This window comes from Rana temporaria, chromosome 4 (genome assembly GCF_905171775.1).
Source record: "Rana temporaria chromosome 4, aRanTem1.1, whole genome shotgun sequence".
NCBI lineage: Eukaryota > Metazoa > Chordata > Amphibia > Anura > Ranidae > Rana > Rana temporaria.
Genome location: NC_053492.1, coordinates 153,549,254 through 153,561,130, shown reverse-complemented (window position 1 = coordinate 153,561,130; position 11,877 = coordinate 153,549,254). Strand labels below are relative to the sequence as shown.

The window sequence follows — 11,877 nt, the reverse complement described above, 5'->3', positions numbered from 1 at the left end:
GAATATCACATGTTTTGTATATACAAAGTGAGGCGGCAGTGGAGTCCTCCCTTTGGTACTAGGGAAGTACCATCTCTAAGGCCCCATTCACACCTCCGCGACAAAACGCCCGACGCCGGGCGCTCGTGCCGCTGGAGGGGAGAATTCCCATTGCTGTCTATGAGATGGTTCACATCTCATAGACGCCGTACGCCTGCCGCCTGAAAAAAAGTCCCGGACCCTTTTTTTCAGGCGGCATTGGCGTTCGGCCATACAAAGCAATGGGAAGACTTTGTTAAAAAAAAAAAAGTTACACACTCACGGCAAAATACGCCGCGTACGTGTGAATGCAGCCTGAGCGCTGGCAGTGGATTGCCCCTTGCCGTCCCTACATCCATTAGATCACTAGAGAAAAAGGAAAAAGTGGCAGCAGGGAGAAACCTGAGGGAACAGAGAATTAGGCAAGTAAAAAAACGGCATTATCTGTCCTCCTAGACATAATCCAGCATTTAACGCATGATTATATATATATATATATATATATATATATATATGAGAGTTCTAAGTAGTTTTAAAGCACACAAAAAAATGCTCATTGTTCCATGTGGGGGAGTAATGTCAGGATTGTGCTGGACTGGGGGTGTTAATAAATTCAGTGATAGCTTTAAACTTCACTTCCTCCCCTTTTTGTCTCCAAAAACTATCATGGAAACTTGGTAAATCTCTAGTTCTCTCCACATAGGACAAGCCTGGAAGAAAGTCTTCTGACATTCACTTCTTTTATTGTTCTGTTATCACCACAGCCTCTGGCATCACAAATCAGCACACACACACTGAGCGGCCTAGAGCCGGAGCATGCGCAGTACGATCGAGAGCCGAAGGCGCGCTTTTCTTTTGCTTCCTGTACCGGCTGGACGTTCGCTGGCCCGGTGCTGCCACCTTCAGGAGACACCAAGGAAAGCAAGCTCGACATATCAACATGGCTCCGGGTGACCCGGCAGATAACCTGATCTCTAAGCTTTCCCAGCTAGCGGATTCTCATTTATATTTAGTCCGGGTATGGATCGTGTCCTCGCATGTTTGTAGCGCACACACGTACATAGACACACCGACTATAGAGGTATACAGCCCGGGATATCTTATGAAGTGTAGACTGGAGACCTAGTGCCCCCCCCCCATGTAATGGAACATTCCAGACTGTCCCGTGTAGAAGGTGTACGTCTGCCAGTGCCTATAGTAATAAAACACAGTGTCATGTAGTAATAGATACCCGGATGTGAGAGAACTACAGACACACCTGTTAGTGAGGACTAGAACTAGTGTTGTACTGGTATCCACACTGATATTAGCTACACATGCTCTCATACTAAAACCATAGGCCTGGTCATATATATATATACACATGCTCTCATACTAGCAAGTGCAAGTTTAACCACTTAAGCCCCAGACCATTTTGCAGCTAAATGCCCAGGCCAGGTTTTGCGATTCGGCACTGCGTCGCTTTAACAGACAATTGTGCGACGTGGCTCCCAAACAAAATTGGCGTCCTTTTTTCCCCACAAATAGAGCTTTCTTTTGGTGGTATTTGATCACCTCTGCGGTTTTTATTTTTTGCGCTATAAACAAAAATAGAGCGACAATTTTGAAAAAAATGCAATATTTTTTACTTGTTGCTATAATAAATATCCCCCAAAAACATATATAAACATTTTTTTTCCTCAGTTTAGGCCGATACGTATTCTTCTACCTATTTTTGGTAAAAAAAAACGCAATAAGCGTTTATCGATTGGTTTGCGCAAAATTTATAGCGTTTACAAAATAGGGGATAGTTTTATTGCATTTTTATAAAAAAAAATTTTTTTACTACTAATGGCGGCGATCAGCGTTTTTTTTCATGACTGCGACATTATGGCGGACACTTCGGACAATTTTGACACATTTTTGGGACCATTGTCATTTTCACAGCAAAAAATGCATTTAAATTGCATTGTTTATTGTGAAAATGACAGTTGCAGTTTGGGAGTTAACCACAGGGGGTGCTGTAGGAGTTGGTGTTCACTTAGTGTTTTTACAACTGTAGGGGGGTGTGGCTGTAGGACTGACGTCATCGATCGAGTCTCCCTATAAAAGGGATCACTCGATCGATGCGCCGCCACAGTGAAGCACGGGGAAGCCGTGTTTACATACGGCTCTCCCTGTGCTTCAGCTCCGGGGAGCGATCGCGACGGAGCGGCTATAAACGAATAGCCGCGCCGTCGTCCCGGATCGCTACCCGAGGGGATCCGCCGCCGCACGCAGCGGAGGGGGTCCCGATCGGATCAACCCACCCGCTAGAAGGCAAGGACGTATATATACGCCCATCTGCCTGTCCGTGCCATTGTGCGGACGTAAATAGTCGTGCGGTGGGCGTTAAGGGGTTAAAGCGTGACATGGAAGGTATAATAGATAGTATCTATTATTCCTTCCATGTCACGCTTTAAACTTGCACACACCCCTGGAATGGCGCTAAACTTCACTATTTAACAATCTCCACAGGCTACACATAATTTTGTTTACAGGTTACCAGTTATGAGTTACAGGGGAGGAATTATTGCTCTCACTCTAACATTCGCAGTGATACCTCATACGTGTGGTGCAAACGTTGTTTACATACCTTCCATGTCACTTGAAGGAAGTAACATCATCTTTTATATTTTATCAATACATTTAATTTAAAGTGTATTTTTTGCTTAAAAATTGCTTTTGAAAATGTTTGGGGCAAATACCGTATGACATACAAATATGCAACATGTTTTTTGCCATCAGTGTTGAGATTGCAGAGATTTCCCTTCACTTCCTGTCTCATAGCCAAATCAGGAAGTGAGGAAATCCCTCCATTGTAAAGGGAATTCATTGGAGTCACAAGAACTAGTGCCTTCTTTGGAAGATTTCCCCACTATTGTTGTCCTGGTGACAACCCAAAAATGTTATTTTCTTTTACTCTTGGTGGTAGAGGTCAACAGGATAAATAGGGAGGGGGGGGGGGGGATTGCTTCTCCCTAATGGGGACACAGACAGCAAAACATACTGGTTGTTCTAATTCCTCTCAACTCCATGTAAAAAGAAAACAAGTGTTGGAGAATGTACATGTCTATAAAAGGTTAAAGGAGTTGTAAAGGAAAAAGGTTTTTTATCTTAATGCATTCTATGCATTAAGAAAAAAAAGCCATCAGTGTGCAGCAGCCGCTCCAGCACCCCCCAATACTTAGCTGAGCCCCATCTCTGTCCAATAATGTCCCTTGGCCATCCACGACTCTCCCTCCCGGTGCCATTGGCTTCCACTGCTATCAAAGTCAGTTAGCCAATCAGGAAAGAGAGGGGACGGGGCCGAACGGCAGCTCCATGTCTGAATGGACACACTCAACTGGAGCTCGGCTCAGGTACCCCTATAGCAAGCTGCTTGATGTGGGGGCACTCCACAGGAGGGAGGGGTCAGGAGCACAGAAGAGGCACCCAAGAAGAGGAGGATTCGGGCTACTCTGTGCAAATCCACTACACAGAGGAGGTAATTATAATATGTTTGTTATTAAAAAACAAAAACAAGACTTTACAATCACTTTAACTTTGCTTTATCCCTTTACTTCCTGTCCCATAGCCAATACAGAAGTTGAGAGGATATCCCTTCAAAGTTAGAGAATCCCTGGATGTCACCAGAAGTGATCAAATTTTTATAAGCGATCACCTTCTTTCTGTTCTCCGCTGTATAAGAGCTTGGGGAGGAGAAAAAGCAGCACATTGATCTTTCCAGTGACAAGTTGTGCGGGGGGGGGGGGGGGTGTCAGGACAAGTTTGATCATTGGAGGAGAGGAGGCTGAGTTCCCAGCAGAGCTAGAGAACTGACCATGGTGTGTTTTCATGCTTAGTGTGGTCAGTCTTTAATAGGAAAACAGAGGGTTTCACACAAAGGAAACAATACAAAGGAGAACACGATACTTTGTCATACATGTACATGGTACAGCAGGCACTATTTTAGGAATATGAAATGTTGGGGTAACAAATGCTTTAAGATGTTATTTTAGTAAAGTTCTGTTCTGTCCTTGATTCATGCTCACTGCATGCTACTCCTGAGCTTACATACCTCTTAAAGCGGTTGTAAACCCGCATATACATATTTTTTATTTTTTTAACCCTGCAAGGCAAAAGCCATAATGAGCTAGTATGCACCGCGGTGAACATATATAGATAATACGGTATGTACGGCAAGGAGATTAAAAAAAAACAGCCTAACGTCATTCTAACAACTCGGCTGAATGTAATGTTAAAAAACATTTTTTGGGTGAACCCCCACTTTAAAGGTGACAGTTATACTCTATTAGTACAAATAATCCTATTTTCTAGTTTATGAATTAGAAATGATTCAGGTTTGGGGGGGATATTGAAGAAATATAAGAAGACAGGGCTGACATTGCTCAACAGGCTACACATTTAATTGACTGACTGTTATAACTGTCTTTTTTTTATTACAGTGTAGACTAAGATTCTATTATTTTCTATGGGCCGTTCATACCTAAAAGTCCCAAGAGACTCCCAAGTGCTTTCTTATAAATATAGTTGCTGACTTGATTTATGAAACAAAATGTATTTTATTGTCTATTATATATGCTGAAGAGAGCCTTTAAATAGGCCAAGCACACAACTGTAAGCATGCGTCTATACGTTTTCTTTTAACAGAATATTAGTACGGGTTTGGCAGTTGCTGGAGTCATTTTGTGTGCAAGGAGCATAAAACTGGTAAGTGTGTTTTACAACTGGATACAGCCCAGTATGTTTATATATAGGTGTAAGGCTCAGTTCACATATATGAAAATTGGATGCATTTTTAACTACATCCAATTCGCATAACATGTGAATGTGACCGGATTTTAATGGAGCCAGTTCACACATGTGCGAGGCGGCCGCAATGCGGTTTTACAAAGAGCCCTATATGTTTTTGAGTGCGGTTCAATTTCCGGTACAAATTTGCACCTGAACCCATGAACAGAACCGCACCGGACTGCCGCACTGACACCGTGTCTGCATATGTGTGAACCCATCCCTAATTTTGCAGTCTCACTAATTATAGTTTGCTAGACTTAAACTTGTTCTCTACTGATTCATATACTGCCTGCTTCTCAGTTGCAAAAAAAGATCTTCAGACAAGTTAGAAACTTTCTGTGTGTGGTAACAGTGAGTATTCAAGAGACGCTCAGACTGGTTACATTAGACAAAGTTTGAGCCATGGATTGACCTGTCACCTTCTGGCTTGCCAAAATCAACAGGGTGGAAGATTATCAGCTAAAGGTCCCTTTCACACAGGTCTGCCTGTCAGTTTTTCAGGGGGATCTGATCGGACGCTCTATTCACCTCTATGGAGCGGCAGATGTCATCGTGGCACCCGCTGCTATCCAATCCGATCCTGTCCATGGAGTCCAGACGGTTGGAAACCCTATTTTCCATCCGTCTGGAGAATCAGATGAAAACGAACAGGCGGCCCGTTTTCATCCGATCTTCCCATAGAGGAGAGCGGCGGGGCTCTGACAACTCTGTCTCAGCACAGTAAGCGGAGACGGACCTGTCATCAGCCTGCTGAGCGGGGATCAGCGGATTAAGTAAAGCGGAGTCTGTCGGGCAGACCGCCTGTGTGAAAGGACCCTAACTGTGTCTCCATCCAATCAGTGGTAGTAACTAGATGCTGCAGCTGCTTGAATACAATAACTGGTGGTGGAGATTCTTTTCCTCCATCCAGGCAGTTTAGGAACTTGTCTTGTTCTGCATCAATTTTTATTTTTTTACTTGAACATGCATATCAAACAACAGAGATCTACTTATAAAAAAAATTACAGGACAAATATCACAAGCAACTGTAATGAATAGCGGCCTTTTTAAAAATATGATAATTTCCTATGTTCGCCAGCTCCATGTAGTGGCCATAAACTGGTATTTTTCTTAGTGAGGATGGCCACTGGATGGGCAAAAGTTTGACATTTGTCCAGATTTTTTTTTTAAATAGATCCCTCTAGTATAGCCAACACTTACCCTCACAAAACAGCCCCTATGAACCACTTAAGCCTAGGACCATTTTACTGGCCAAAGACCAGGCCACTTTTTGCGATTCGGTACTGTTGTTTTAACTGACAATTGCGCGATCATGCAACGTGGCTCCCAAACAAAATTGACGTTCTTTTTTTTCCCCACAAATAGAGCTTTCTTTTGGTGGTATTTGATCACCTCTGCGGTTTTTCATTTTTGCGCTATAAACAAAAATAGAGCGTCAATTTTGAAAAAAATTATTTTTTCCTCAGTTTAGGCCGATAAATATTATTCTACTTATTTTTGGTAACGAAAATCGCAATAAGTGTTTATTGATTGGTTTGCGCTAAAGTTATAGCATTTACAAAATAGGGGATAGTTTTATGGCATTTTATTAATAATTTTTTTCTACTAGTAATGGCGGCGATCAACGATTTTTTTTTTGTTTTGTTTTTTCGTGACTGCGACATTATGGCGGACACTTTTGACACATTTTTGGGACTATTGTCATTTTCACAGGGAAAAGTGCTATAAAAATGCACTGATTACTGTGAAAATGACAATGGCAGTGAATGGGTTAACCACTAGGGGGCGCTAAGGCGTTAAGTGTGCCCTAAGGGAGTGATTCCCACTGTAGGGGGGCGTGACTGTAGGTGTGATGTCACTGATGATCGTTCCCTATAACAGGGAACAGACGATCAGTGACACTGCCACACAGAAGAACAGGGAAGGTTTGTTTACACACACCTTTCCCTGTTCTTCAGCTCCTGTGACCCGATCGCGGGACACCGGCGGCGATCGGGTCCACGGGCATGGTCACGGAGCTTCGGACTGGGTCGCGAGCGTGCCGGTGCGTGCGCGACCCACGGCTGGGCTCTTAAAGGCCACGTACAGGTACGTGCCGACGTATATCGGCATTAGGCGGTCCTTAAGTGGTTAATGCATAGGATGCATTAAGGTGAGTAAACATGGACCTTTACAACCCCATTAACTGCAATGCAAAATCGCGTCCCATTGACTTCAATGCAAAAATGCCAGCCACATTAATTACATTTAAAAAAAAAAAAAAAAGATTTCAACCAAGTCCTGAATTTTCGGTTTTGGTGCACCACTAATAATTTGTTATCTCGTCCTAACATTTTCCCACAACCAAATCAATTACCTACTTCTTTCCTGTCATTTTCAATACTAACAGGTAACCAAGTTTACAAACGCTAAGGCCATCCCAGATACTTTCATAAAGAAAAATGTGAAGCTCCGCGGTAAAGTCATTAGTGTGAAGGAACATGCAATAGAAATCGAACACATTCCTATTAGAGTTCCCATTTTGACATCTCTTCTCAAAAAATGTAAGTAACCTCAATTTAATATTATTTGATTATTATCTTTTCATTTCATACACTGGGAGTGTAGAGTGTTGTTTATATATTATTTATATTCAGTAATAACAAATAGACCTGAATGACTCAGAAGAGAGGGAGCCCCTATACCTCCATGTAATGACAGGACTGTCTAATTAGTCTGTTTATACAAGTCGCCAACATGTATGAAGGTAGTAATGGGCTTTTTCTTTTCTTGAAAGCCAACATTCTTTTCAGACTGATTATTATGGATGCACCCAGTAATGAATGTGTATTTATAAAAAAATAAATAAAATCATACAAACGATTAAAAAGATATAGAACATAAATTGTTATATTACAGACCCAATATAACTTCTGGAGTACCTGAGGAAAGGGAGCACTCCACCCACCCTAAGAAGCCAATCAAATACACTATATTGCCAAAAGTATTGGAGCGCCTGCCTTTACACACACATTAACTTTAATGGCATCCCAGTCTGAGTCTGTAAGGTTCAGTATTGAGTTGGCCCACCCTTTGCAGCTATAACAGCTTCAGCTCTTCTGGGAAGGCTGTCCATAAGATTTAGGAGTGTGTCTATGGGAATGTTTGACCTTTCTTCCAGAAGCGCATTTGTGAGGTCAGGCACTGATGTGGATGAGAAGGCCTGGTTTGCAGTCTCTGCTCTAATTCATCCCAAATGTGTTCTATGGGGTTGAGGTCTGGACTCTGTGCAGACCAGTCAAGTTCCTCCACCTCAAACTCGCTCATCCATGTCTTTATGGACCTTGCTTTTTGCACTGGTGCGCAGTCATGTTGAATTAGGAAGGGGCTATCCCCAAACTGTTCTCACAATGTTGGGAGCATGAAATTGTCCAAAATGTCTTGGTATGCTGACATCTTAAAAGTTCCCTTCACCGGAACTAAGGGGCCAACCCAACCCCTGAAAAACAACCACACACCGTAATCCCCCCTTCACCAAATTATTTGGGCCAGTGCACAAAGCAAGGTCCATAAAGACATGGATGAACGAGTTTGGGGTGGAGGAATTTGACTGGCAGTCCTAACCTCAATACGATAAAACACCTTTGGGATGAATTAGAGTAGAGAGTGCGAGTCAGGCTTTCTCGTCGAACATCAGTGCCTAACCTCACAAATGCGCTTCTGGAAGAATGGTCGAACATTCCCATAGACACACTCCTAAACCTTGGGGACAGCCTTCCCAGAAGAGTTAAAGCTGCAAAGGGTGGGCCAACTCAATATTGAACCCTGTGGACTAAGACTGGGATGCCATTAAATTTCATGTGGGCATAAAGGCAGGTGTCCCAATACTTTTGGTAATATAGTGTATCTCTGCTGTCTCTCTCACCTATGTTAATGTTCAAAGATGTTTCCACATCTCACCTACTACTTTACCTTCTGCTTCCATGGGTCTGTTTTTAAGGCTCCACCCAACCCTAAGGCTGCATTCACACCTGAGCGTACCGTTTTGCCACGATTTTGCGGCGTTTTTTGCCGTGATAGCTGCAGCGTTTTTTACCGCGATTTGCCGCAATGTTTGCGGCGTTTTTTGCCACGTTTTGACGCGAATTTGGACAGGTCTAGGGTCACCAATGTTAAAAACAGAAAAATGCCCAATTCGGCCTAAAAAAAAGTCCCAGAACTTGTTGGAGCTTCAGGAGTTTTTGAACTTCTGGCTTCAGGCGTTTTGTTGTGGAGATGTGAACTATCTCCATTGAGAATAATAGATTTTTTCCCCTCAAGCATTTTGTAGCTTCAGGCTTCAAGCTACAAAACGCCCAGGTGTGACAGCCATGATCTTTTGGGTTGTAAATATGGTCATTGTAAATCTCTTTGTGAATGTATGGGTTTCATGTTTGTCTAGCATCAAATATGTGTCTGCAATTTACAGGTTATAGCCGGTAATGATATAGCAGATATGCAATCATACAGGACATATACAGTCTTAAACCTACATAATCCCTGTAACATAAAGGTGACAGCCAACACACAGCATATAATTACAGCCTTTACATCAGATCATTGGAAAACAAGGTGGTTAGGTGAAAATGTGTGTACAATTAAATGCAATTCTGTTTAGCAAAAAATATATTTTACCTGTTAAAAGTGAAAAAAATACAACTGATCAAATGACCAAGAAAGAGTATAGTAAAAATATAATATATTCAATGTAAAAGCAAAGTATAGTGTTTATTTAGCTAACATATTTTTGAGTTGCAGGGTTTAGTAAAAAAAAGAAAGTGATGAGAAATGCCCCTTGTGCTGTTGGCTGCTCTTAGTTTAAATCTTCGATCTGCCACCCCAACATCCGCCCCCCAACTCCTGCTTGTGCAGCTTGGTGTACAATTGCGGCTTCTGCAAACCTAAATGAGATACTGTGCAAGCGAGGGATACCATCTCAACTCAGCTATTTAAAATGGCCAAAGATTGAAACCCAGAAGAAGACTGGCCGAAGATGTCCGCAGTCGGAACTGTATCATTGGAGTGGAGGTGAAGATAGTTCCACTTTAAAGTTATTTTTTTATTACATGCTATTTTCCAGTAATTTTCTGCAGAGGTCACAGAACAGGTGACTTGAAGGGAGATCTTTGCTCAGGTGATCCACAATAGCACTGAGCAAGTTTAAATAACTTTCCCAGACATGACATCAGAGGATGTGCCCAGCAGCACTTCTGAATAAGAAGCAACAAGTGAGGTGTGAGAAGACCTAGACAAACAGACCGATTAACCACTTAAGGACCGGAAGATTTTCCCCCTTAATGACCAGGCAATTTTTTGCGATACGGCACTGCGTCGCTTTTACTGACAATTTACTTCCTTTTTTCCCCCACAAATGGAGGTTTCTTTTAGTGGTGTTTGATCACCTCTGCGGATTTTATTTTTTGCGCTACAAACAAAAAAAGGCTGGCAATTTTAAAAAACAAACAAACGATATTTTCTACTTTTTGCTATAATAAATATCCCTATAAAAATGCAAAATAAATTACACTGGCCTTACTGACTGGAGGAGGAGAGTGATCGCTGCTCCTAAACACTAGGAACAGACAATCGATCTCTACTCCCCTGTCAGAACGGGGATCTGTTTGCTTACATTGACAGATTCCCATTCTGGCTCTCTGTGGAGTGACCAGTGGAGACAGGCAGTTACTCTAGGAGAGCTGGACAGAGCCGTAGAAGGTCCTTAACCCATCAGCAGGACCGGTATCTGCTCCTTTGTGCAAGGAGGAACAGGATGAGCCCTACAAAATGACCTCCAGCAGGCCACTGGTGTGAATGTCTGACCAAACAATCAGAAACAGACTTCATGGGGGTGGCCTGACGTTCTCTAGTGTGCTCTGTGCTCACTGTGGAGCTCGATTGGCATTTTCCATTGAACACCAGAATTGGCAGGTCCGCCACTGGTGTCCCATGCTTTTCACAGATGAGAGCAGGTTCACCCTGAGCATATGTGACAGACATGAAAGGGTCTGGAGTAGACACGGAGAACTTTATGCTGCCGTTACATTATTCAGCATGACCGATTTGGTGGTGGGTCAGTGATGGTCTGGGGAGGTAAATCTATGGAGGGTGTGAACTTTGGGGGTCTTTAAGCTCTGCGAGACAAGTGCGTAAAACCGTGTCAGTAAAGCAAAGGGTCTTTATTGGTGACCAAACAAAACAAAATAAAGCTTTTCTTCAGCATCCAAAACGTCACAACAAAAGTCCTGCTTGTTTCCAGCATAAATTAGGAAAAAGTCTTTCTTCAGAAAAAACAACCAAAAGAAAGGCACATATGTTTTTAGTAAGAAGTCCTCCAGACCTTCCCTGCAGACACAGCTTCACTTCCAAACTACTCAAAAGTCCTCTCTGAGCAGCTAGCAGACTTCCATCTTGTCCTCACAGGTGCACTCTCCCAACTCACTCCCCCCCCTCCAGCATCACTTCCTGCTTTAATGGGTGGTTGTCTGAGAGATTTTAACCCCTTGTGCGCTGGCTTCCAGGGTTTAGGAGTGGAGGCTCCATCCCACCCAAATAACACTTTGGAGCCTCCAAAATTCCAGGCCCCAAACTACTTTATTAAGATAGAGAAGACTGCAAGCCAGTCCTCTCTGAATTAGCGCCTGCCTGGAACTTTTCACCCACTTTTGGGTGACCCCCTGAACCTTCTACCTCTATTTAAATGGACCATAGTCCAAACAGTGGTGCCGTATAGCACCCGTCCAGGACCCACCCCCGGTGTCCTGTACATATCCCCCCCCTCTGCCTCAACACGGAGGTGTTGGAGGCAACAGTAGACACCATACAATGGACTCGGGAGAGGGCATCGGCATTCTGATGCTGTCTCCCGGGTCTGTGCTCTACCATGAAATTGAACTCCTGCAGAGACAGAAACCACCTTGTTACCCTGGCATTGGTGTGTTTGTTCTGTCTCATCCACGTAAGAGGAGCATGGTCTGATATAAGGCGAAACTTCCTACCTAGGAGAAAATAACGAGTCCAAAGCCCACT

The 11,877-nt window shown here is 43.1% G+C and overlaps 1 protein-coding gene across 1 annotated transcript in view; it reads left to right on the top strand.

Annotated features, from left to right (window-relative positions):
- The first annotated feature begins 881 nt into the window (after window positions 1-881).
- Window positions 882-11,877, top strand: part of C4H3orf33 (chromosome 4 C3orf33 homolog) — a 36,866-nt gene continuing 25,870 nt past the window's right edge. Inside the window, exons 1-3 of the mRNA XM_040349225.1 lie at window positions 882-1,036; window positions 4,690-4,749; window positions 7,223-7,376. Coding sequence (XP_040205159.1) covers window positions 959-1,036; window positions 4,690-4,749; window positions 7,223-7,376 — 292 coding nt within the window. The 5' untranslated portion in view covers window positions 882-958. The remainder of the gene's footprint in view (window positions 1,037-4,689; window positions 4,750-7,222; window positions 7,377-11,877) is intronic.